The 27,320-nt window shown below is 46.3% G+C and overlaps 1 protein-coding gene across 1 annotated transcript in view; it reads left to right on the forward strand.

The window, feature by feature from the left end:
- Positions 1–27,320, forward strand: part of USP34 (ubiquitin specific peptidase 34) — a 1,009,100-nt gene that overhangs the window by 117,017 nt on the left and 864,763 nt on the right. The window contains exon 3 of the mRNA XM_029593702.1: positions 2,979–3,399. Coding sequence (XP_029449562.1) covers positions 2,979–3,399 — 421 coding nt within the window. The remainder of the gene's footprint in view (positions 1–2,978; positions 3,400–27,320) is intronic.

Here is a 27,320-nt window from a genome sequence, read left to right on the forward strand (position 1 = left end):
AGCATGGAAGTTGAAAGCTTGATCTTACAACCTCTCAACCTTCCAACCCCTATATCTCAAGTACTTATAGCTGCACGTAAACCTTCCACTAGAAAGAATTATTCCTACAAATGGAAACGGTTTACTTTGTGGTGCACTCAGAAAGATTTAGATCCTTTCACTTGCCCCACAACCTCACTACTAGATTACCTTTACCATCTCTCAGACTCTGGTCTTAAGACATCATCTGTAAGGGTACACTTAAGTGCAATCTCAGCTTATCACAACAAGCTGGGAGATGTATCTATTTCAACACAGCCTCTCGTCAGTAAATTCATGAGAGGCCTAACTCACATTAAACCTCCAGTTCATTCCCCAAGCATACAATGGGACCTGAACGTAGTCTTAACCAGGCTTATGTGTTCTCCATTTGAACCCATACATACCTGTGACCTTAAATTTCTCACTTGGAAAACGGTTTTCCTTATAGCCATTACATCAGCTAGAAGGGTCAGTGAACTACAAGCACTAGTCACATACGAACCTTTTGCAAAGTTCCTGCATGACAGAGTAGTCCTCCGTACACATCCAAAATTCCTTCCTAAGGTTGTCACGGAATTTCACTTGAACCAATCAATAGTTTTACCAACATTTTTTCCTAGGCCTCATTCCCATCAGGGTGAGAGAGCCTTACACACTTTGGACTGTAAACGTGCATTATCCTTCTATTTAAACCGCACAACAGCCCAAAGGAAATCCAGTCAGCTGTTTGTTTCATATGATCCAAACAAACCAGGTAAAGCAGTGGGCAAACATACTCTGTCAAACTGGCTAGCAGATTGCATACAATTTTGTTATGAAAAAGCAGGCCTTACTCTTCAAGGGCGAGTAAAGGCACACTCAGTAAGAGCAATGTCAACCTCAGTAGCACACCTTCGCTCTGTACCTATTCTTGACATTTGCAAAGCAGCAACATGGAGTTCTCTTCACACTTGTGCAGCTCACTACTGTTTAGACAAAGAAGGAAGACAAGATTCAGCATATGGACAATCCGTCTTAAAGAACTTGTTTCCAGTATAATCCCAACTCCTTCTACATCCAACCTGCTGTGATCTTCGGCTGATTCATTTCATCAACAAAACTTCACTGTTGCTTCACTACAAAATGACTCAGCCTCTAGCTTGCTAATCACCCATATGTGAGGACTAGCATCCTGCTTGTCCTGGGATAAAGCAAAATTGCTTACCTTGTAATAGGTGTTATCCCAGGACAGCAGGATGTAGTCCTCACGAAACCCACCCGCCACCCCGCGAGTTGGGCCTGATACGTTTTATTATTTTATTATTGCTAACGCTTATTGCTACAAAACAAGACTGAAGGGAGATCCCTGTGGCAGGGAATATCATGGCATGCTCAGTAGGCACTCCGGTGCCATTCAAAAGTTTCATGGAAACTTTTAGAGAAGTTTTTCCGTACATAGGGCTCCATTACCGATGTCACCCATATGTGAGGACTACATCCTGCTGTCCTGGGATAACACCTATTACAAGGTAAGCAATTTTGCTTTCTTGATTTTATTTTATAAGGATGGGTGATGTTTCTTTTCCTTTATTACACTGCATACAGAGACTGGCTTGTTGCAGTTTACAATTCAGTTTTTTCTGCATGCTTCTAGTTATGCGTTTTGGTCTCTTTATTCTTTGTTAGGTGAGGGTCAGCACATGTGACTCAGGTGAGGTTTTCTGCTGGCGTGTAGTTTCTGTGTAGGGCTCTATAGCAGCCTGATTTGGTCCGTTTTCCTAATAGGAGATGTATTGGTGTCTTAAGGCCTGGTGTAATATTTCAGTGTTGTCTTTTCTTACGTAAGGTGGTTACTGTTTAAGTGCTGGGAATTTGTGCTGTTTTGGTGTGGGATGTTTACTATTTATGCAATTTCTGTTCACACAGAATATGTATCTTTTCCTTGTGTCATTTTAAACAATAAAAATAATTACCGGACCTTTACTTTTTATTTCCACCATGAATTGTAATGAGCAGTGTGTCACACATGTGAGCGTGGCCTGTCCTGTGTGTCACGATGGGAAAAAGGTTGAGAACCACTGGTTTAGGGAATGCAGTATCTTTCTTTTGCTTTGTCAGGAGAAAAGAGATAGCAGAGATAAGTGCTGTTGGCAGTATCATTCATAGCCTTATGTTTTTTTTTTTTTTGGTTTTTTTTTTTAAAGCTGTCACAACTTCCTCCCTCTTGGCTGATTAGATATTTTTTATAATTTGCTTCTTGTTCTTAGTCTGAGGAGTAGAATGTGAGGCCAGGACTGAAGATGGTTTGGTGTAGTATTTACCATGATAGCTGTTTATGTAAAAATACTGTAGATGAGTTGGTATTATATTTTGTTAGGGGAGTCAATTTGTTTCTACTTTGAACTTGCTGGCTGGAAAGGCATGAAATTGACTATTGTACTGTGCTACCTATTGGTAAATTGTGTGCTCTGTCAATATCTTAGGAAGGAGTTGACTTCAGCCTTTGATAGTCATAGGAAAGTATTTCAGTTCTCCTATATTCAGTAGGTGATGTGGAATGAAAGAGAAAATTATTGGAATCTGATTGTGAGCCCGGGGAAATATATTTCTTAGTCATTCAGCAATATATCCTCCTCTGATGACAAGCAACCTCAGTGGAGACACACTGGGTGTGAATTGTAACATGTGTGCTATTGGAGAGCTATCCAGGAATAGCTTCTGAGCATATGCCAGCACACCTGTACAACACCAGACCAATTGCCACTGTTTAATTATTAGCCAACATAGAAAGTGATAAAGAACTCCTCCTCCTTAAAGTGGGAGGAGGGTAGGTTATGTGACTCCATTGAACTGCAGCCTTTGGAGAACCATTGTTAGATAAGTAATTTCATTTTTTATAGTCTTCTTTTTTTCCAGCACAGTTTTGAGTGGTTCTACTGTAATAGTATTCACTTTCTCCTTTTGTTTTTCTTCCATAGGCAATGTCTGTGCTGCTTCAAGGAATATAAGCACTTGGAGATCTTTAACCAAGTGGTGTGTGCCCTTATAAACTTAGTAATTTCCCAAGTTCAAACTCTACGGGACCAGCTTTGTAAAAATTGCACTACTAACCTAGAATCAACATGGCAAGAACAGAATAAATGTGTGGATGAACCTCCTAATGTAGAAAAGGATTCTCATAAAGAAGAAAATTCTGAACGATGCAACTGTATTGAGAAGAAGTTAGATATTGCAAAGACTTGTAGCCTGACTGAGGATGTGTCTGCAAAGAACACGGACCTTTTTAGTTTATGGAACACTGACGAGAAAGAAAAACTGTTGCTGTGTGTAGCAAAAATTTTTCAGATTCAGTTTCCTCTATATACCGCTTACAAGCATAATACTCACCCAACTATAGAGGTATTTCTTTTCATAATTTTCCTAATTGTCTTTTTTTTTTTTTTTTCTTTTTCTGAAAGGTAATCATTGGGCAATGTAAAACTTTACATTACCAAAAAAGCAAATAGAATGTTAGAAATTCTTCAGAAAGGAATAGAAAACAAAACTGAGAATATAATGTTTCAATCAGTATTGTGACCACATTTTGAGTACTGTATGTAGCGCTGATCGCCCCATCTCAAAAAAGATATAGGAAGACTAGAAAATGTATATAGAAGAGCAGCAAAAATAATGGGGATGGAACAGCTCCCCTATAAAGAAAGGCTAAACAGATTAGGAATCTTCAGCTTGGAGAGGATATGATAGTTATTTATAAAATTGTATGGTGTGGAACAAGTAAATTGGGAACAGTGAATTATTGTTTCAAATAGTACTAGTACAAGGGACACTCCATGAAACTAACTTATGTTAGGTTTTTTGTTTTTTTTTGTCAATGCACAATTAAACTATGGAATTTGTTGCCAGGAAATGTGGTTGTCTAGCACTATTACTAAGTTTAGAAAAATGTAGACAAGTTGCTGAAGAACAGGCCTATTAACAATTATTAGCCAGATAGACTTAGGGCTCACAATAGGGAATATATCCCCATTTGTATCTGGGTAATTTAAAAGACTCTGCGTCCTTATGGAACAGTCCATTACACTAGGGATTTCTCTGTTCCTCAGCTATTGAAGACAGAAGACACACCCTCTTGATGACTTCCCTGTTTGCCTTGCTAGTAATTTCTGTTTCTGGCATCTGTGCACAGGTGTGGACGAATTGCAGCAAGCTCCTGGAGTCAGGGTTTGGCCCCAGCCTGGTTTGAGCCCATTGAGCTCCTGGGTCAACTACCCTTTAGAGTAACTTCTCTCATTGCAGCTGCCTCCTATGTGCAATCTTCCCTGGTTGTAGGTCTGGCTGGTACGACTCCCTGCTCCTTAGGGACTGAGATACCCTTGGAAAGACTACCCACTCCTTAGGAAGTAGGCTCGGCAATGAAATGAATTGCAAAAAAAAAAAAAAAAAAAAGAGAGAAGATTTTTCTCACATTAAGATGCCTGGAGGTTTCTTCCCTCTTCCCACTCTCCCTACACTATTTCCCCTTGCTCCTCACTAATGGGAGTAGTAAAGTTTTACGAAAAAAAAACCAACAAGACACGGGTGTGAACAGGGAAGGAGGATCTGGCAGGAAAGCTATGGGAGCCAATGCGGTTGGGCCCACGACCTGCGGATTGGACCCCCGGTGGTGGTGAGTACTGAGGAGTGAACAAGTGGAAGAGGGAAAGCCCGATACACAACTGCTTTTTCCCATCGATAAGCAGGCAGAATTAGCCATACTGTCTGGGAGTCCCCAGCTTAGGGTTGATTTCTGCACAATGATGCTATATTGAGGCAGGGGGATACAGACACCTTTGCAGAATTAAGTGTTCGTCATGTGCTCAACGCGCAAAATCCGTGGACAGTCTCGAGCTCCAGTCGTATAGTGCAACACCGCTGATTCAAGTCTGCATCTGAAGTTGTTTCCTGATCAAGATAATAGTGCAGCGTGAAAGTATGTAGAGACGACCACGTGGCTGCTTTACAAATATCCAGCAACAGTACTTTGTGGAGATGTGCAGTTTGAAGCCACTATGGCTCTCACCTAATGTGTTTTGACAGAGGTGATCAGTTCGGTTGAGTGTTTTGAGTAACAGAATTGAATGCACTGATTTATCCAATTAGCCAAATATCTCTTTGCTACCTGCAGATCTGACTTGTTTAGATTGAAGTACACAAAGAGTTGTGAAGCTCGGTTAACTGCATAGATTCTTCTCTTGTAATAGGCTAATGCCCTCTTACAGTTTAAAGTGTGAAGGATTCACTCTCTTATTTTTATGCGGTTTCGGAAAAAAGGTAGGTAATGTGATTGTTTGATTCAGATGGAAAGGTGAAACAACCTTTGGTAGGAAGGATGGATGTGTTCGTAAAGTGACTTTGTCATGGTAATATTGTAAGAATGGGGGATAGAGAACCAAGGCCTGAAGCTCACTAACCCGCTTAGCTGAAGTCACTGTGACTAGAAAGACCATCTTCCAAGTTACATATTTCATATGGATATGCTCAAAGGATGGAAGCATAAGTGCTTATAGTACTGTGTTTATGTTCCAGAGAACAGGTGGTTTAGCCTTGGTGGTCTCGATTTTAAGATCCCCCTTTATGAATCGTGAAACTAGTGGGTGATTTGAAATAGGAAGACCATTGGTTGGAAGGTGATATGCAGCTACTGCACTCAAGTGAACTCTGATGTTGCCAATCCTGCCTGTTAGATGGTATGCAAGTATTCCAGCAACGTCTTCGGTGAATAGGAGAAAGAATCTATGTTGCTCACGTTACACCAGATCAAATAACACTGCCATTTGAAAGCATAGCTTTCTTTTGTGGATGGTTTCCTAGCAGATACTAGGGTGTCTTTGATCCCTGTTGACAGATGTAGGTGGTTCAATACTCTCCTTTCAATCTCCATGCTGTCAACTGTAGGGAAGAATGCATGGGGTGCAATAGGGTGCCCCCTTCCTGAGTTATTTTTTATTTAAATGTTTTATTTACCATCATTCCATATGAGAATCACTAGCTCATAATGGTTTACATTTAAAACATACAAAACATGTGTGTTACAAGATGGAAGGCATTCATAAAAAAAATAAATACAACAGTAGATATCAAACATGAAGACAGAGCTGGATTATAGGGGTTTGCAAGGAGAGTTATTGTACATGAAATATATAAGATATGAGTCATAGGGAACATTTTTCCTGGCACTGAAGTCAGGCTCAGTGCCAAGTTTACCCCTGGAACTCTTTTTCAATATCAGGCGTACAGTGGCCACCTTCCATTCTTCAGGTACAATGGATAATTTTAATGATAGGTTACAAATTAACTGAAATCAGTCTGAAATTTCATTTTTTAGTTCTTTTAGAACCCTGGGGTGTATACCTTGTATTGGTAGTGCTGCACATTGACCTGGAAACACAGGTAGAGTGGTGCATTGGGATAAGGGAATCCATCCTTGATATCCAGCGAGCACATTCTATCGTTGGGTTGACGGAATGGCAGAATGGATTTGAGAGTTGTCATTTTGAACCTCTTTCTGGATTTCTTTAAGGGAATGAAAATCCAGAATTGGACGGAGATCCTCCGTTCTCTTCGAAATGAGTAAGTATTGGGAGTAAAGTTCATTGTTGTGCTGGCATCGAAGTAGTATTTGGATTGCTTGTTGGTGGAGCAATGAGTCTACTTCCTGTTGCACAAGTTGAGTTTGTACCTGATCTGACGCCGAGGGAGCTATGTGTGGGAGGGTCGGGTTCTTTTTGAAATTTAGTCTGTAGCCCTCGCGAATTATGCTTAAAACCGAACAATCTGACGTGATCACTTCCCAAGAATGGTAGAAAAGAGATAATCTGCCCCCCACTATAGATAATAACTGTAGCTGAACCTTGCTCAAAAACTCTTATGGTTTTTGATTGGTGCCCTGCTGTTTTTGTTGACATTGACCTCTGGAACTACCCTTGGTCTGTGTTTGCTTGGGGCTGTTGCCTGGGATGTTGATATACTGGTGGCCGGTAGGCTGTATGAGGCCTATAGGAATGCTGTTGCTAGTAATGTCTCTTGTAGCCAGAGTAAAATCTCCTTGATGAAGACTTCTGTTCCGATGGAGAGGCAAAGGACAAGACCGCTAGATTTTGCTCCATAAATCGATACAATTTCAGGAAGTTTGTCACAAAACATATTGTCTCCTTTACATCGCAGATCTGCCAGCTTCTCGTGTACTTCATGAATTGCACTGGCCCGTAGCCCAGCCTGTCCTTTGGGCCGCTATGGCTGTAGCTGATGTATAAGCCGAGGTTTCAAAGGCCTCGTAAATCATCCAAAGGAGGGTGGCGTAAGCTGCCTTTGCAATCCCTCAAGTCACACATTTCATCTGCAGCAGGAGACCACAATCTACCTCAGTCATTCACAGATTTAAACACTCATGTAAATACTGTGTGTTGTAAAACTGGTGGTGTTGAATTTTTGCTTTAAGCATTGTTGCTTGGAAGATCTTGTGTCCGAGTTCGGCCAGGTATGTTATCTTTACCTGGAGAAGTATTAGAATGTAGCTGTGATTTTTTTTTTTTTTAACTTTTTCATCGCCGATTCAATGACTACAGTCACGCAGGGAAGCTGCACTGCATCATAATGTGACAACTTCCTCATGCAGAGTTTGAGGTCAGTTTTTCAAGTCATTGATGGCCTTGAGAAGGGGAACTCCCAGGTTTTATCCATTCCAGCATCTAGAACTGAGTGAGAGGGCAAGGTTGTGGGCTCAGAGAGAACATCGAAGATTTTAAGTATTCCTATCACCTCTGACCAAGGATCTGGCATTTTCTTGGTTTCATAGAAACATAGAAACATAGAAACATAGAAATGACGGCAGAAGAAGACCAAATGGCCCATCCAGTCTGCCCAGCAAGCTTCACACATTTTTTCTCATACTTATCTGTTTCTCTTAGCTCTTGGTTCTATTTCCCTTCCACCCCCAGCTTTAATGTAGAGAGCAGTGATGGAGCTGCATCCAAGTGAAATATCTAGCTTGATTAGTTAGGGGTAGTAGCCGCCGCAATAAGCAAGCTACACCCATGCTTATTTGTTTTACCCAGCCTATGTTATACAGCCCTTATTGGTTGTTTTTCTTCTCCCCTGCCGTTGAAGCAGGGAGCTATGCTGGATATGCGTGAAGTATCAGTCTTCTCCCATGCTGTTGAAGCAGAGAGCCATGCTGGATGTGCATCGAAAGTGAAGTATCAGGCACATTTGGTTTGGGGTAGTAACCGCCGTAACAAGCCAGCTACTCCCCTCTTTGTGAGTGTGAATCCTTTTTTCCACATTTCCTCTTGCTGTTGAAGCTTAGAGCGATGTTGGAGTCACAGTAAGCATGTGTATGTTTATTTAATAAGGGTATTGACTCCAGGCAGTAGCCCTCATTCTGGCGAGTCATCCACTCTTCATTGGCGGCCTCTTGACTTTATGGATCCACAGTGTTTATCCCACGCCCCTTTGAAGTCCTTCACAGTTCTGGTCTTCACCACATCCTCCGGAAGGGCATTCCAGGCATCCACCATCCTCTCCGTGAAGAAATACTTCCTGACATTGGTTCTGAATCTTCCTCCCTGGAGCTTCAAATCGTGACCCCTGGTTCTGCTGATTTTTTTCCTACGGAAAAGGTTTGTCGTTGTCTTTTGATCATTAACACCTTTCAAGTATCTGAAAGTCTGTATCATATCACCTCTGCTCCTCCTTTCCTCCAGGGTGTACATATTTAGATTCTTCAATCTCTCCTCGTATGTCATCCGATGAAGATCCTCCACCTTCCTGGTCGCCCTTCTCTGTACCGCCTCCATCTTGTCTTTGTCTTTTTGAAGATACGGTCTCCAGAACTGAACACAGTACTCCAGGTGAGGCCTCACCAAGGACCTGTACAAGGGAATAATCACTTCCCTTTTCTTACTCGATATTCCTCTCTCTATGCAGCCCAGCATTCTTCTGGCTTTAGCTATCGCCTTGTCGCATTGTTTCGCCGATTTCAGATCATTATTTATTTATTTTTAATTTTTATATACCGATGTTCCTGTAAAGAATACATATCGCACCGGTTTACAAGGAACTGAACAGACGCCTCCAGGGCGGAAATACATTAAAAACAGTCATTAGACACCATCACCCCAAGGTCCCTCTCCTGCTCCGTGCACATCAGCCTTTCCCTGCCCATCGAATACAGTTCATTCGGATTTCCACTCCCCATATGAATGACTATGCACTTCTTGGCATTGAATCTCAGCTGCCATATCTTCGACCACTCTTCCAGTTTCCTTAGATCTCGTCTCATTCTCTCCACTCCTTCCGGCGTGTCCACTCTGTTGCAGATCTTAGTGTCATCCGCAAAAAGACAAACCTTACCTTCTATCCCGTCCGCAATGTCGCTCACAAAGATATTGAACAGGACCGGTCCCAACACCGATCCTTGCGGTACACCACTTAAAACCGCTCTCTCTTCAGAGAAGGTTCCATTTACCATCACACATTGTCTTCTGTCCGTCAACCAATTTGCAATCCAGGTCACCACCTCGGCACTCACTCCCAAGCTTCTCGTTTTATTCACCAGTCTCCTGTGCAGAACCGTATCAAAAGCTTTGCTGAAATCCAAGTATATGATATCGAGCGCTCTTCCTTGATCCAATTCCTTGGTTACCCAGTCAAAAAAGTCAATCAGATTTGTCTGACAGGATCTTCCTCTGGTGAATCCATGCTGCCTCTGGTCCATCAATTCTCCCATCTGTAGATAGTTCACTATTCTCTCTTTCAACAGTGACTCCATTACTTTTCCCACCACCGAAGTGAGGCTAACCGGTCTGTAGTTACCAGCCTCCTCTCTGTTCCCACTCTTGTGAAGCGGGACCACCACCGCTCTTCTCCAATCACTTGGCACCACTCCCGTTTCTAGGGATCTATTGAACAGGTCGCACAGCGGTCCCGCCAGCACATCTCTGAGCTCCCTCAGTATCCTTGGATGAATCCCATCAGGCCCCATGGCTTTGTCCACTTTCAGATTCTTTAGCTCTTCCCATACATTATCTACTGTAAATGGATTTTCCTCTGTTCCGCTTCCCTCCAGTTTCTTGTTGTGTAGAGATGGTCCTTCTCCAGGGTCTTCTTTAGTGAACACAGAGCTGAAGTATTCGTTTAATATTTCTGCCATTTCTTCGTCTCTCTCCACACATTGATCATTTCCACCTTTCAATTTCACTATACCACTTTGGACTTTTCTCTTTTCGCTGATGTATCTGAAAAATGTTTTGTCACCATATTTTATCTCCTTGGCAATCCTCTCTTCCGCTTGACTTTTTGCCAACTTGATTAATTTCTTAGTCTCCCTCAGTTGAATCAGATATTCTTCTTTGTTCTCCTCCCTTTGGGATCTTTTGTATTTCTTGTATGCAGTTCTTTTAGCTTTAATTTTGTCAGCCACCTCCTTTGAGAACCAGATAGGTTTCATTTTTCTTTTGCTTTTCTTTACATTTCTAACATATAGAGCAGTTGCCTTGGCGATTGCTCCTTTTAGATTGGTCCACTGCTGATCCACATCTCTCTCATTTTCCCATCCATTTAGTTCTTCCTCTAGGTACTTCCCCATTTCCTCAAAGTCTGTGTTTTTGAACTGTAAAACTCTGGTCTTTGTGCTTCTTTTCCATATTCTTTTAGTGATATTTTTAGTGATATTAAACCATACCGTTTGATGATCACTGGTGCTGAGGTGGGCGCCCACCTTGACATCAGAGACGATATCTCCATTATTGAGCACTAAGTCGAGAATAGTTCCTTCTCTCGTGGGTTCCAATACCATTTGTTTGAACAATGATACTTGCATGGCATCCACTATTGCTCTACTGTTTTTAGATTCTGCAGATGGGATTTTCCAGTCTACATCTGGCATATTAAAGTCACCAACGATCACCACTTCCCCTTTCTTACCTATCTTATGGATGTCTTCAACCAGATCTCTGTCCAGCTCTTCCTTTTGGTTTGGAGGCCTGTAAACCACTCCAATATAAATGGATGCTCCATCATCTGTTTTTAGGTCGACCCATAGTGCTTCTTCCTTGCCCCAACTTCCTTGCAGCTCAGATGCTTGGATATTATTTCTGACATAAAGAGCCACACCTCCCCCTTTTCTATCCACTCTGTCCTTCCTTAACAAGTTATAGCCTGGTATTGCCGTATCCCAATCATGAGATTCTGTGAACCATGTCTCTGTGATAGCAACGATGTCCAGTTCTGCCTCCGTCATTAGGGCCTGCAGATCTGGGATTTTATTTCCCAAACTATGAGCATTTGTAGTCCTAGCTTTCCAGGTACTCTCTTTACGGTTATTGCTTTTCCTATACTCCTTATGAGACTTTAGTTGGGATTTGTTATTCACTTTACTCTTTCCTTTTGCAGTTGTACCATTGATGACAGAGTTATCCATCTCAATTAGCTTTTTCTTTTGGTTATGGATCTTGAAATTCTGCATGCATTGTTTTTTTCTCTTTTCTGGTAACACGTCAATGTTTTTCTCTAGAATTTCTTCAGTTAATATAGGGAGGGCTTTATGTTCTTGTTGCATTTGATACTGTGTGTGTCTCCTTGTTACAGGTCTAATTCTACCAGAGCCCACTGTGATCCTGTTTTTTAATGATTTACTTGATGAACTGATTGAGTGGGGGGGTATACTTGTTGGCTTCCCATCTGTCAAGAATGGGTGACTGTGGGACACATGTGTTATCCTACCTGAGTCTACTGTATTTCTTTTTCTTGACTCCTGGTTATTCTTTGGTGTTGGGGAATTATTTTCTGAGTAATGCAATGTGGGTGTAATTCTTGTAACTGAAGCTAATTGAGTTTCAATATTGAGAATGGCTCCTAACTTTTCAATAAATTTTGAATAGGTCAGGTCTTCTGGGAACGAGGAAGGTTCAGGTGGGTCTTCCAGGGGGTCTGATGGGATTCCTGTTGAAGATCCTGGAGAAGTTGGTGGAGAGTTGCAGGGTTCTGTATCTGGCTGCGGAGAGAATTCCGGGGCTGGTTCTTCTAATTCATCTTGCGGACTGTTGTCATCGTGGATTGGGGATGGGGGAGTTCACCGTGGGGAGAGATCCACTATGGAAGGACTATAGTCACAAAGATTTAAAAAAAAGTTTGAAGAATGGCTAGTATCTGTGTCATTGCATGAAAGGCTAGCGCCATATCCTGAGGAATATGAGTTGTAGCTTTCTTCCTCTCTGGTGGTATGGCCACCAGTAGAATTGTGGAATCAGGACCTTTAGGATGCTCAGATGGGTTCTGGTCCCTGTGTGACCCTTTGTATCTCTTTTTGAGAGGTTCCCTCAAATGAGGGGAGCACATCTTCCTTCTTGACACTGAAGACATATCAGAGTAAACTCTCTGAGATAATCCAGAGGAGTCCACAGAGTGTTTGGTCATCCAGGAAGAGTATTATCTCTTCCACATCTGAGGTCTCAGAATTCAGAAGTTCTTTGGACAGGAACACTATTTGAGAGTTACGTTCATGTGCCCCCTATATCTGTGAACTTTCTTTTTGGGAAGGCTTGTGCTTATGATCAGTCTGCAATTGAACTGGGGCCAGTGTGTGTTTAAGGTGTGTTTTGTGTGTGTGGATGCTGTAAGGTGTGTGAAGAGTGCCCTTGCATCATGGACGTCACTCTTTTTACGAGGCACCTGCATCTGGGCGCGTGGTGTTGGTGTCGACTGACCAGATGCGTTGTGCAGTTTCTGCATAGTTCATGCACAATGCGATGCATCTTCCTTGCGTCGTGCTTCGACTTGGCTGGCTTCGGTGCATGTGTTAATTGCTGATGATCGACTTCTTTAACAGCAGACTATGCATCTTTTAACACATTTTTTGATGACACATCCCCTGATACCTGCTATTTTTTAGAGACGTGGGGCAACTTGAACACTACCGAAACTTATCCCACCTAGCTCTGCTTCTTCTGACCACTGGATGATGACTGTAGGCCCAATGTGGAGGCTTGCTTTTCTTACGCAACCCAGTGGGTTTTAAGCCCCGAAGAGGAATGAGACGTGAAACACTTTGATGTTGTGACTTATGAACCTGTGAATGCGTTGTCCTCGTTCCTTAATGTGGTGCATTTTTTTTTTGGGTCTGCTGCCTTTGGGCTCTGTGTGACATTTTGCCGCAATCCTTTCAGGTTGACTGATTATGATCAGGGACAAGCATATATAGCAATAGTTATGTCCATTGGTTATAGACATAACTTTCCCATTTTGGCAGTACTTGGAGCCTGGTAATTTGGGCATCATGGTAGCACTTAAAAGTGCTGTTAGGGGTTTCACTCTAGGTGAAGAAATAAAATCTGAAGAGAAGACTAGAGAAGTGATTCCGTATGTCTGACTAAAACAGTGGCCTTGGGTGTAGCAACCAGGAGCCTCCTCTGGCTATGCAGCTGGGTAGCAAACGTAGTATCTAAAGGTTGCATGTGAAAGCTCTCCTTTAAGGCGGGGCGGGGTCCTCTCTTTTGGAGTAGAATTAGAGAAATTAATGAAGGATTTGGGAGCAATTAAAAACCCAAAGGCCTCCCAAAAATAGAAAACAGGCAGCCACGCGGGTACTAAGATGGTCAACACTTTAGGTATCAACATAAAACTAAGGCACCAGAACCATGGGCAGTGCATGGGGTAAGAGGCAGATCCCAGCTCTTTTGGAGGGCTAAGAAACCAAGAACTAATCCACCCGCAGCTGCAGGGGCAATCACTTCCAGCAATAATATCCAGCAGGCCCCTTTTCAAATAATATCAGTGGGTGGGTGCCTAGCAAGGTATTATGCAGAGTGGATCCAGATCACAATGGACCAATGGGTCCTGGAAATACTTTCTAGGAGACGATACACACTCTGGTACATAACTAACTCAAAATTGTTCATGATTTCTCCCTGCAAAGCACAAGTTAAAAGGGAAGCGGTGAAGGCAACCCTGCCAAAACTGTGGACATTGGAAGCAATATCTCCAGTACCACCCCAATAGAAAAGGGGCAAGGAGCCTTTTCAATTTATTTTGTTATGCCAAAGAAAGACAGCACTATTTGACTGTTGTGTCCCGCGCTCGTGGCCGTCCACGGGTGCAGCCCCCTACCTCCACCGCGGCGGCGACCCACCGCGGCAACCCCTGAAATGCTCCCCGGGGCCGGTGCCCATCACCCCGGGGCCGCCCGCCGGGGAGCTGTCCCTGCTCCTCCCTCGCGGCGCTCTGCTGGCTTTCCTCCTCCTCGGAAATCCAAGATGGCCGCTGCCATCTTTAGGCGCAAGGCCACGCCCCCTGCTGGATTTAAAGGGACCTGATCCCTTTAATGATACTCACCTGCTTCCAATGATCCAGAGCAGAGGAAGTATTTAAGGAGGCTTCCTCTGCTCATTCCTTGACTTGGCAACGTCTCCTGTGAGCTTTGTCCAGTCTGCTTGCTTCGGTGAGTTCCTTGAGCTTGGCCTCTGGTTCTTGCTTCGTCTTCCTGGTTCCTGACTTCGGATTGGCTGACGGTGATTCTCTGGTTCCTGACTTCGGACTGGTGAGCGACGACCCTCTGGCACTCGACCTAGGACTTCTTCAAGACTACAGTCTCCAAGGGCCCGCCTAAGTCCCAGCAGCCCGGGTCCCTACGGGCTCCTCCTGGGGGGACCGCGGGCTTCCAGGGCGAAGCTCCAGTTGGCCCTTGCACCGTTTTCCTGACCTCCCTAGGTTTACCTAAGTCCCAGCGGTCTGGTCCCTACGGGCTCCTCCCGGGGGGACCACAGACCACCAGTGGTGAAGAGACAGCGCCTCATCTCGTCTCTTCATCGCCTCCGTGTTCGCCTCAGCCTCCAGTGCCAAGGGTCTGCTGGTCCCGCCTCCTGTTCTGCCTCGCCACCCGACGAGAGAGCCTACGGACCCTCCGAAAAGGTATACCATCCTCTCGTCGGCCAAGGGTCCACAAGCCTGAGCATAACAGATTGCCAAGTCCATGGACCCTGCAGAGGCATCTGCCCGCCAGGCCATTCCCGGAATGGCCCAGCTCCTGAAGGAGCAGCAACAGACCCTCGATGCCCTGGTCTCCGCGGTACAGGGCCTGACCCAGTGCCTCGAGGCCCTGGGGCCCATGAACCCTACGCTGCTGTCTCCGCCTGGGGCTCAAGGAGGCCGCCCTACTCAGCCGCACACCATCCAAGCCTCCGGGGGGCGACCTGGGACAAGGAAGTTCCACTCAACTCCCGGCACCCTCCCGATACGCCGGAGATGCAAAGTTGTGTCGAGGCTTCCTCAGCCAGTGCCAGGTCCGTTTTTCCTTGCTCCCTACGCAGTTTCCCAGCGACCTGGTTAAGACCAGCTACATTATGTCCCTGCTCGACGGGAGGCCTCTGATCTGGGCCTCTCATCTGTGGGAAAGAAGGGACCCTGTCTTCGAAAACCTTAGTCAGTTTCTGTCTGCTTTTCGATGAACCCGTCCGCAAATCCACTGCGGTCTCCAAATTGCTCCGATTGCGACAAGGTACTCGGGCTGTGGCTGAATACGCAATGGAGTTCCATACCTTGGCCGCAGAGCTGAATTGGAGAGATGATTGCCTCCACGGGATCTTTCTGGAAGGACTGGCCTCCCACCTTCAGAACGAGCTAGCGGCGAAAGAACTTCCGGAGGACCTCGACGGCCTGATAGAATTGGCCTTCCAGTAGTCAAGACGGCGAGGAGGTCCTCACTGCCTTCTAAGAAGGCATCTGATGTTCGTGGAACGCCCGCTGAGGAACCCATGGAGTTGGGTCGCTGAACAGTCTCCCCACAGGAACGCCGGAGGCGGATAAGGGAAGGACTCTGTTTTTACTGTGGAGCAACGGGCCATCAGATAGCGGAGTGCCCGACTCGGCTGGGAAACGCTCGGGCCTAGGACCGAAAGGAGGTCTCATCCTGGGCCGTGCTTCTCCAGTACCTCCACTAATGCTACCAGTTGCGTTAACGTTTGCCGGTGGCAAGTTCCACACTTTGGCCTTGGTGGACTCCGGCGCCGGGGGTAACTTCATCATGAAAAGTCTGGCAGAGCATTTGGAGTTACCACAAGCTCATCTTCCAGCACCCTTGGTCATCTCCTCCATTCAAGGGAAACCTCTCCCGGAACGCGTGACACACACCACGGTTCCTGTCCCCCTGAGGGTTGGAATCCTCCATCAGGAACGCATGCCTTTGTATGTTTTGGAATACTCCATACACCCGATTGTCCTGGGCCTTCCCTGGCTGCAGGAACATGAACCTCAGTTTAACTGGAGGACTCTGCAGCTGTCTCGCTGGGGGCCGAAGTGTCACGGCAATTGCCTCCAATCCGTGGTTCCTGTCTCCTATCCTGTGGCTTCCACCAGCCTTCCAGGCCTGCCGGCCCCCTATGGTGCATACGCGGATGTATTCTCGAAACAGAAGGCCGAGATACTTCCACCCCATCGCTCCTTCGATTGCACCATCAATCTCCTTCCTGGTACTGAGCCTCCTCGGGGTCGCACATACGCCCTCTCACCTGCTGAGACACAGGCCATGAGCGAATACATCAAAAAGAACCTGGAGAGGGGCTTCATTCAGAAGTCTAAATCCCCTGCCGGGGCTGGCTTCTTCTTTGTCGCGAAGAAGGACGGGAGTCTCCGCCCCTGTATTGACTACCGGGGCTTAAATGCTATTACGGTCAAGGATCGCTACCCCTTGCCCCTCATCTCGGAGCTCTTTGACCGGCTCCAAGGGGCGAGGATCTTTTCCAAATTGGACCTCCGAGGGCCTACAACCTCATCCGAATCAAGGAAGGCGATGAGTGGAACACTGCCTTCAATACCCGAGACGGCCACTATGAGTATCTAGTGATGCCGTTCAGGCTCTGTAACGCTCCTGCGGTGTTCCAGAACACCATGAATGAGATCTTCCGTGATCTCCTATACAAGTGCGTGGTGGTATACCTGGATGACATTTTAGTATTCTCGGATTCCCTGACCGCGCACCGTCAGCACATCATCCAGGTATTGCAACGGCTCCGAGAACATCAGTTGTACGCAAAATTAGGAAAGTGCCTCTTGAGGAGGAGTCCCTTCCTTTCCTCGGATACATCATCTCCAGTGAAGGGTTCCGTATGGATCCTCAAAAGCTGAAAGCCATTCGGGAATGGCCCCAGCCGTCCGGATTGAAGGCACTCCAACGATTCCTGGGATTCGCGAATTATTATTGGTCATTCATTCTGCACTATGCGTCCATAGTCGCTCCGATGACGGCCCTGACCCGGAAAGACGCGGATCCCAAGAAATGGCCTCCTGGAGCCGAAGCCGCTTTTCATCGCCTCAAGGAGGCGTTCCTGCAGCAACCATGCCTTCGGCATCCAGACCCACAGCGCCCGTTCATCGTTGAAGTAGACGCCTCATCGGAAGGCATGGGCACTGTCTTGAGTCAGAAGTCTGATAATCACAAACTTTGTCCGTGTGCCTTCCTCTCGCCCCAGTTCTCCCCGGCGGAGAGAAATTACGCCATAGGAGATAAGGAGCTGCTAGCGATCAAGGTCGCCCTCTAAGAATGGCGCCCCTGGCTGGAGGGAGCACAGCACCCGTTCACGATCTACACGGACCACAAAAATCTCGAATACCTGCACCGGGCACAACTGCTCAACCCACGGCAAGCACGGTGGGCCCTGTTTTTCACCTGGTTTAATTTTGTGCTCCGCTACAGACCGGCCAAGAAGAATGCCAAGGCCGATGCCCTATCGCGGGTATTCAAATCAATGGAAGGCTCAGAGGAACTGCAATAGATCATTGAGCCGTCCCGCATCCTCTTGTCTGCTACCACGGCTATCCCTCCAGGGAAAACTTTAGTTCCCCCGGGCTTGTGGAAACAAGTCTTGGCATGGGGCCACGACTCCCGCTGTTCTGGTCATCCAGGACAATCCCAGACATTACAGACCTTGTGCCGGTACTACTGGTGGCCGCGGATGAATAAAGACGTCCGGGCGTACGTGGAGTCCTGCCAGTCGTGTGTCCACCACAAGAGGATCCCCGGTGCACTTCCAGGCTTACTTCAGCTCTTACCGGCGCCCTCAGAACCCTGGACCCATGTGGCAACCGATTTCGTGGTGGACCTGCCATGATCCAGCGGCAACACCGTGATCTGGGTGGTTGTCGAATGTTTTAGTAAAATGGCACATTTTGTGCCATTGCCAGGATTGCCGTCTGTGCCACAGCTGGCCCAGCTGTTCATCCAGCATATCTTCCGGCTACACGGCCTGCCTCAAAGTATTCTGTCGGATTGAGGGCCCCAATTCACTGCCAAGTTCTGGAGGGCCCTCTGTCAAAAGTTCGACGTCACCTTGGACTATACATCAGGCTATCACCCTCAGACCAATGGTCTCGCGGAGAGAACCAACCAGACGTTGAAGCAGTTCCTCCGCATCTATGTCAATGAAAAGCAAGATGTCTGGGCTAGCTTGTTACCATCCTCTCGTCGGCCAAAGGTCCACAAGCCTGAGCATAACATTGTCCTTTATATTTGAAAGGGATCAATAAGTACTTAAAAGAACCCCATTTCAGAATGGAAACTCTTTGCTCGTTTATGGTAGCTGTAAGAAAAGGAGAGTTCTTGATGTCATTGGACCTGGTGCAATTTACCTCCATATTCCCATGAGGGCCAGTTTTTGAAGGTTTTTTTTTTTTTTTTTTTTTTTTTTTTTTTTTGCATATTGGGCCATCAGTTTCAGGCCCTACCTTTTGGACTTGCAACAGCTCTGAGGACTTTCTCCAAGGTCATTGTAATAGTAGCAGCAGCCTTGAGCACTCAGGGGATTATGGTTCATCAGAGCAAAAACAGCACAGGTGAACCAGCAGGTCTCGGCCACAGTGATTCAGCTTTTGAAAAAGCTTGGCTGGGTAGTAAACTACACAAACAGAAATTTGGAGCCCTCATAGACAATGGAAATTTTAGGGGCTCTGTTTGACATAAGACAAAGTCAGGTCTCCCTTCCCCACCTAAAGTGTGACCAAGCTGATGGAAAAAGTGGGACTGTATCACTCACTAAACCCTCAGAGGGCACTGGATTATTTAGAGTTGCTTGGACTTATTAGGCAACCAGAGACATAATCTCATGGGCAAGAGTATATGTACACCCATTGCTGCAGGTGCTATTGACCTTTTGATCCTCAGCTTCCTGTGATTACGAATGCCACCTATGGGTTCCCCAGGAGTTGGCAGAGAGTTTAGATTGATGGACAGTCCCAGACAATGTCACAAGAGGTTTTGAACCACAAGACTAGGTCATGTTAACCAGAGATGCCAGTTTGAGCAGGTGGGGAACTCATTCTCAAGGCCATCTGGCTCAAAGGTCCTGGTCAAAGGAAGAGGCACTTTGGCCAGTCAACAGGTTGGAACTCAGAGCTATCAGCCTGGCATTGCAGGTGTTCTAGCAGATAGTAGAGGAGAAGGCAGGCAGAGTTCTTTCAGACAGTGCCACGGCAGTGGCATATGTGAACAAACAGGAAGAAACTTGCAGCTACCTTTCAGAAATTTCCTAGTGGAGAAAGCGAGTGGGATTCTCAGTTGGGCAGAAAGAAACCTATCCCATCTGAGCACCATATATCATAGGAAGGGAGAATGTGCAAATAGATTTTCTCAGGAGGAACAGGTTGGACCCAGGGGAGTGGGAACTCAGCCGGGTCGCATGCCACATGATAGTGGAACACTTGGGGGTGCCTGGTGGTGGACCTAATAGCAACCTGAGATAATGTCAAATCATACATGGGTAAAAAAACCCCCGATCATTTCACACCTATTTTAATTAAGTTACACTGGCTGCCGATCGACTCCAGAATCAAATTTAAGGCTATGTGTATTCTGCACAAGCTGATTTTTGCTGACCAGGTAGACTGGCTGAATACAGCTATAAAATTACATGTCCTGCAGAGAAATTTGTGTTCAGCAAATAAGGGTTTGCTGACTTTGCCTGCTGTTCAGTCGGCACGTCTCAACCAGGTGAGGGAGAGAGCGCTGTCGCTGGCTGGTCCGGGAATTTGGAACTCACTTCCGGCACCCCTGAGGCTGGAGTCAAATTTTAAAAAGTTCAAACATGAGCTTAAGACTTGGTTTTTTAGTAAAGCCTATTCGAACCTGCCCTAAATACATTTCATGCTACTGCAGTTATTTGATTCCAGAATCCCTTATAGAAGGCTCACTAGTGTTATGAGATTTGTAATTGTTTTTAGAATTTTATATGCTAGGTTATCTACTAATTGTGTTAGCATTTGTTTTAACTAATTTTAGATATGTTTTATACACTGGAGTATAATTTGAAGTGTTTTAGACACGAGTTATTATATTTTAGGATAATGACTTTAAGAATGTTTATATGTTAGGTTACGAAATATTTTATGTTAATAGACTCATTTTAGGCTTTTATAATGTATTTTAGTTTCTAGCAAATTGTATTTTAACCTGTTGTGATGTTAAATATTGGTTCTTCAGTTACTTCAAGGAGAGAGACTCCAGGAGCATAGACACTTTGATCCTTTCCAGCCCAAGGACAGGCTTCTATATGTATTTCCCTCTTGGCCATTGATAGTGATATTAATAGCTCAGGACCGGCCAAGAAGATCTTGGCATGCGGATCTTGTCAGGCTTCTAGTGGAAGCCCCCCTATGGCTTCCCAGTCAACATCAGGTTCTCTGACAGAGCCCAATAGGAATAGGATCAAGCTCCATTCTATTTTAGGACATGGTTCTTAAGAGGGCACTCCTATGAAGCAGAGGATTTTGTCACACGGTAGTAGCCACTGTGCTAAAGGCCCGCAAAATATCAACCTCGTTATCCTATTTCAGAGTCTGGTGACATTTTGAGGCATACTAACAAGAAAAAGGGGCTACAGTATTAAGGATGGACATACAGCTACCTGTACTCTCAACTCCTTGAGGGTACAGGTAGCAGCCATCTCATGCTTGAGGGACTGCATTCAAGGCACCCAGGTAGCTACTTATGCAGATGTGAAACATAGAAATGACGGCAGAAAAAGACCAAATGGCCCATCCAATCTGCCCAGCAAACTCCCACACTTATTTTCCCATACTTATCTGTTTCACCGATCACCAAGTTCAGGGCCCTTGGTGGTAACTGTTTGATTCAAATTTCCTGCCACCCCTGCCGTTGATGCAGAGAGTAATGTTGGAGTTGCATCAAAAGTGAAGCATAAGGCTTAATGGTTAAGGGTAGTAACTGCAGCATCAAGCAAGTTACCCCGATGCTTGTTTACCCAGACTGCACAGATCGATGCTTTGTTGGATGTTGTCTGAATTTAAATCCTCTTTTCCACATTTCCCCTTGCCATTGAAGCAGAGAGCAACACTGTATATGCATTCAAGGTGAAGTATCAGGCTTAATTGGTTTAGGGTAGTAACAGCCGCAAAAAGCAAGCTACCCCCACGTTTATTTGTTTACCCAGACTGTGTAGTTCAATCCTTGTTGGTTGTTGTCTGAATGCAAATCCTCTTTTCCACATTTCCCCTTGCCGTTGAAGCAGAGAGCAATGTTGGAGTTGCATTAACCGTGTGAAGGCTTATTGAGTAAGGGTAGTAATCACCAGGTAGTAGCCACCATTCCAGCAAGCCATTCCCATCCTCTATCCTTTATGGATCCACAGTGTTTAACCCATGCCCCTTTGAAATCCTTCACAGTTTTAGTCTTCACCACTTCCTCCGGAAGGGTATTCCATGCTTCCACCACCCTCTCTCTGAAGAAATACTTCCTGACGTTGGTTCTGAGCCTTCCTCCCTGGAATTTCAAATAGTGACCCCTATTTCTATTGATTTTTTCTTTTCCAACGGAAAAGGTTTGTTGTTGACCATGGATTATTAAAACCTTTCAAGTATCTGAAAGTCTGTATCATAATCACCCCTGCTCCTCCTCTCCTCTCCTCCAGGGTATACATATTTAGATTCTTCAATCTCGCCTTATAAGTAATTTTATGAAGACCCTCCACCTTTTTGGTCGCCCTTCTCTGGACCGCCTCTGTCCTGTCTCTGTCCCTTTGGAGATACAGTCTCCAGAACTGAACACAGTACTCCAGGTGAGACCTCACCAAGGCCCTGTGCAAGGGGATCATCACTTCCTTTCTCTTACTAGATATTCCTCTCTCTGTGCAGCCCAGCATTCTTCTGGCTTTAGCTATTGCCTTGTCACATTGTTTCGCCGACTTCAGATCATTAGACATTTCACCCCAAGGTCTTTCTCCTGCTCTGTGCACATCAGCCCTTCACCCCCCCCCCCCCCCATCAAATACAGTTCTTTTGGATGTCCACATCCCATATGCATGACTCTGCACTTCTTGGCATTGAATCGCAGCTGCTATATCTTCGACCACTCTTCCAGCTTCCTTAAATCCCATCTCTTTCTCTCCACTCCTTCCGGCATGTCCACTCTGATGCAGATCTTAGTATCATCCGCAAAAAGACAAACCTTACCTTCTATTCTGTCCGCAATGTCGCTTACAAAGATATTGAACAGGACTGGTCCCAACATCAATCCTTGCGGCACTCCGCTTAACATCGCTCTCTCTTCAGAGTAAGTTCCATTTACCATCACACATTGTCTTCTGTCCGTCAACCAGTTTGCAATCCAGGCCACCACCTTGGCACTCGCTCCTAAGCTTCTCATTTTATCCACAAGCCTCCTGTGCAGGACCATATCAAAAGTTTGCTGAAATCCAAGTAGATGACATTGAGTGCTCTTCCTCGATTCAGTTCCCTAGTCACCCAATCAAAAAAGTCAATCAGATTTGACTGACAGAACTTTCCCCTGGTGAATCCATGCTGCCTCTGGTCCAGCAATTCTTCTGACTGTAGATAGTTCACTATTCTTTCTTTCAGCAGCGACTCCATTACTTTTCCCACCACTGAGGTGAGGCTAACCGGCCTGTAGTTTCCAGCCTCCTCTCTGCTCCTACTGTTGTGAAGAAGGACCACCACCGCTCTTCAATCACTCGGCACCACACATGTTTCTAGGGATCTATTGAACAGGTCATGCAGCGGTAATATGGTATGCTTCTTACAGGGATAAAGCGGATCTGGCCTCTTTAGGCCAAATTTTTCCCAGTGGGACCTTACCCTGGTCCTCTGGGAAATAGTGGGAGCACCCTTTGAACCCTTAAAGGAAGCATCCATTAAAGACCTTTTGTTAAAAATTGTCTTTTTGATAGCAATCTGCTCCACTAGATGCATTTATGTAGAGTCTTATTTAGTGAGATCTTCACACCTTTTGGTGCCTTCATTCCTCTGAAAATGGTGTCATGCTTCCAAGTGAACTAGGCATTAATCCTGCCAGCTTTCAGGAAGAGGGAAGGTAGACAAAAGGAAGGTAACCTTCTCTTACTGGATGTACATCAAGTGGTTATGCAGTACCTGAAGATGACAAATCCATTCAAGAAATTGGACAGGCTATTCATGCTCTTCAATGGATAGCAGAAGGTACTCTCCAAGACCACAGTAATGGGGGCCGTCTCTTCAGTATATATTCTCAGGAGCAAATTGGCGGCAGCGGCGCTCTGCGTGCACTCCATAAGAGCACAAGGCATCATCCTGGGCAGAAGTGTCATCAGTCTGTCCAGGAGAAATCTTCAGGGCTGCTACCTAGTCGTCCCTGAACTCATTTTTCTAAACATAGATTGGACATTCAGGCAAAGAAGGAAGCAGCCTTCGGATCTGGGGTTCTGAAAACAGCTCTGTCCTCCTCCCTCCCTATTTAAGGGGGGGTAGCTTTTTTATCTTCCTAATGTAATGGACTAGTCTAGCAGATGAGAAGGAAGATTAAATCCTTACCTGATAATTTTCTTTTCTTGAGTCCTGCTAGACCAGTTCTCATCTCACCCAGAAGGACAGGGGCCACACAGAAGCATGTAAAGAGCCACTTTCATTCATTCTTTAATCCTCCTTTTTCTCTTTCTATTCTCACCTGAGAGGTGGGAGTGACCTTGAGGTACCAACCCCCCCCCCCCCCCCCCCATGATTCATATAAGAGCACAGAATAGGGTCTTGTCTGGTTGCTATGACAGGGAGACTTCTTGCAAGGCCTATGAATACTGCCCCCCCCCCCCTTTACGAGAAATAGTGAAGTCATCAAGGGGGTGTGCTCCCTCTGTCTATGACAGCTGAGAAACTGGAAAATCGCTAGTATAATTGGCTGGTCAAGCAGGACACCAGGAAAGAAAATTATCAGGTAAGAATAATGTAACCTTGGCCACTGTTGGCTAGGTATTGAGCTAACCAAGCATAATGCTTCTTATGTTCTTAACATTTTCCTCTAGATTTTTATTTATTTAAAGATATTTATGGACTGCGCTACCTGAGATTCTAGACTGTGTACAGTTTTAAAAAAATACATATTTAAGTCATACAATGGGCAAAAATACATATACTTCTACCTGAGATTAGAAAAGAATAAAATGTAGAAAAAGAGTTTCAATGGGAATGACTGAGAAATATATAGAAATCTTGACATTTACATTCAGCTCTTATAGGGGGTAGTGGTAATAAAATCTTAGCATAATCATGGACTATATTAGAAAAGCAAAAGAAATCCAAAACAAGATTTTGCAATAAAAAGTGATGATGGTGCTGAGTGCTAAGGAAAAGTGTTGATCCAGGGACTTGTATTGATTGCTGAATATAAAAATGAAAAAGATTTTGCCTGAGCAGCTGAGTACCAATAGTTCTTTTTGATCATTCTTTGAACTAGTACACTGAGATAGCAAACATATAATCAGAAGGGACTGGATTTGTTGGACCTTTGGTCTTCTCTCAATTAAATTGACGTTGAAACTGTTTAACTACATCATCTTCTCTATGTTAACTTCCATTAACTAAGACTTGATCCCAACATTTTATTTGTAAATTTCCTAGCGTGTAGCAGATGGACTCAAAACAAGTGGGTATAGTGTGCTCGTGCTAGCAGTTGGAGACTGATCTGACGTCAGCACGGGTACATATACCCCCGCAGGAAGTGCAGCAATTCAGTAATTTCCGTCTCCAGAGCAGTTTGGAGCTACCTCACGCTCGCTGAGCGTGTTTCCAAATTCTAACAACTAAATTCATAGAAGACACCTACTTGAAGACGAGCCCCGCACTCCTGCGGTGATACCATTCGGTCACTCCCCCAGTTGAGTTTCCCGAGGTGATTTCCGTGGTCTCTCGGAGGTGAGCGCCTCGGTCCGGTGGCCAGATCGCGGCAGGGACCTAGCCCCCGAGCGAGAAGGGCTCGGGTGCGGCTTGGCCCCTGAGCGAGACGAGTTCGGGCGAGGCCTAGAGGCAGCCTCGGTCCCGGCGTGGACTTGGCCCCCGAGCGAGACTAGTTCGGGCGCGGTCTAGAGGCAGCGGGTGCACCTCCTCGAGCGCGGCGGTGACGGTAATCACCCTCTCCCCCCTCAGCCGGAGACCGCCCGGGTCGCAGCCGGGAAGCGCCGAAGACAAGGTAAGGCGTACATCTTTACTTATTGGTCTCCGAGGAACCGAGGAGTAGCAGAGCCTGCCTGCGTGGCAGCCCGCCAAGGGGGTCGCCATTTGCCTGTCTCCTCGCCGACGCCTTCTGCGTTGCTGGGCGCACATGTTACTACGCATGCTGTTAGGCGCCCGCTGCTAAGCGCATGCTGTTAGGCGCCCGCTGCTATGCGCATAGGTGCCAGTTGCTAAGCGCACGTTCATAGGCGCCAGTGGATAGGCGCACGTTACTAGGCGCACATTTTTCGCGAATATTACAAAGCGCAGACTCTAGTGGAGTTAATAGATGAGATGGAGCGTTAGAGAGCCTATGCGTCAGCGGAGCCGGCACTTCCAGAATCAGGCATAAGCCTCTGCTCTGCATGCAACCTCAGAGCCACCCAGAGCGAGGAAGCAGACTCCCTATGTGCCCAATGTGAAGAGGCCCTGGGAGCTCCAGGCCAGGACCGGTCGCAGCCCAGCGTACTTGCCAGTTCCTCAGGGAACACCCCAGACCTAGCAGGCAGCGGGGAGCTGCCAGGGAACCCGAGAGACCTGGTGCCCCTAAGGCCAGATTCGGCCTCGCTTTCCTGGGTGGAATTGTTTAAGGGGATTCATGCCTTTGTCACAATGCAGGCTGCGCCCCGAACGGGTCCATACGTACCGGATGACCCGGCCCCTGGACCCTCAAGGCCTAGGCTCGGCCGCTCGCCACCCGGAAGCCCCACTTATGGGGATTCAGATTGCCCTGAGGAAGACGAAGAGCCCCCCGAGGAGGGAGAATTTCCCTCTGGGATTGAACCATATCGAACCATGAGGCGCTTCTTTCTGAAAGAGGATCTTCCAGGCCTGATCTCTCAATGCCTGTCGGAACTGGCTCTTCCAGGCCATGACACTCCAGGGGAACCAAGAATGAACCCCCTGTTAGAGGGCCTGCGTCAGATGACTCACCATTTTCCCCTCCTACAAGCAGCACAGCAGCTAATCGAGCTGGAATGGAATGCGCCGGAGGCCTCATTCAAATGGGGTCGGGCCTTGGCTGGCATGTACCCCTTAGACCTGGCAGCTAAGGAAATGCTGGCATGCCCTCAGGTAGACGCCATAGTAAGCGCAATTGTGAAGCGTACCACCATGCCGGTGGAAGGGGGGACGGCCCTCAAGGATACACATGACCGGCGCATGGACGCCATTTTGAAACAAGCCTTTGAGGTGGCAGCTATGTCCCTACGAATTGCGACCTGCTGCACCGTGGTGACGCGTTCCTGTTTATCACAGACTAGGAACAACACCCCGGGAGAAGAGATGGAATCAGCTCTCTCGTTTCTCACTGTCGCAGCCTCCGATCTAGTCTGTACGGCAGCCAAGGGAGTATCATCCGCAGTGGCAGCCAGGAGGCAGCTCTGGCTACGTAATTGGTCGGCCGACTCCTCTTCCAAGACACGTCTCACGAGAATGCCCTTTAAGGGATCCCTTCTGTTCGGCAGCGACCTCGAGAAACTGGCCAATAAATGGGGCGCTTCTCCATTACCCCGTCTACCAGAAGACAAGCCAAGGAGGAGCCAGCGCCCTTTTCCTAGACCATCCAGAGGTAGAAACTCGCAGCGCTTCAACCCTTACAGGACTCGCTACCAAGCACCTCGTCCGCAGGCCAGGAACCAGTCCTTTCGGACTAAGCGCAACAAGAGGGGAACCGGCTCGGGTTGGGGTCCCAGCCGCACCCCACAATGACAATCAGCCGACCCATCCGGGGGTAGCAGCCATAGGGGGCAGGCTAACCCTCTTCTACCACAGGTGGGTCGAGATTACCTCGGACCAGTGGGTCCTCG

The sequence above is a fragment of the Rhinatrema bivittatum genome, chromosome 3 (genome assembly GCF_901001135.1).
Source record: "Rhinatrema bivittatum chromosome 3, aRhiBiv1.1, whole genome shotgun sequence".
Taxonomy (NCBI): domain Eukaryota; kingdom Metazoa; phylum Chordata; class Amphibia; order Gymnophiona; family Rhinatrematidae; genus Rhinatrema; species Rhinatrema bivittatum.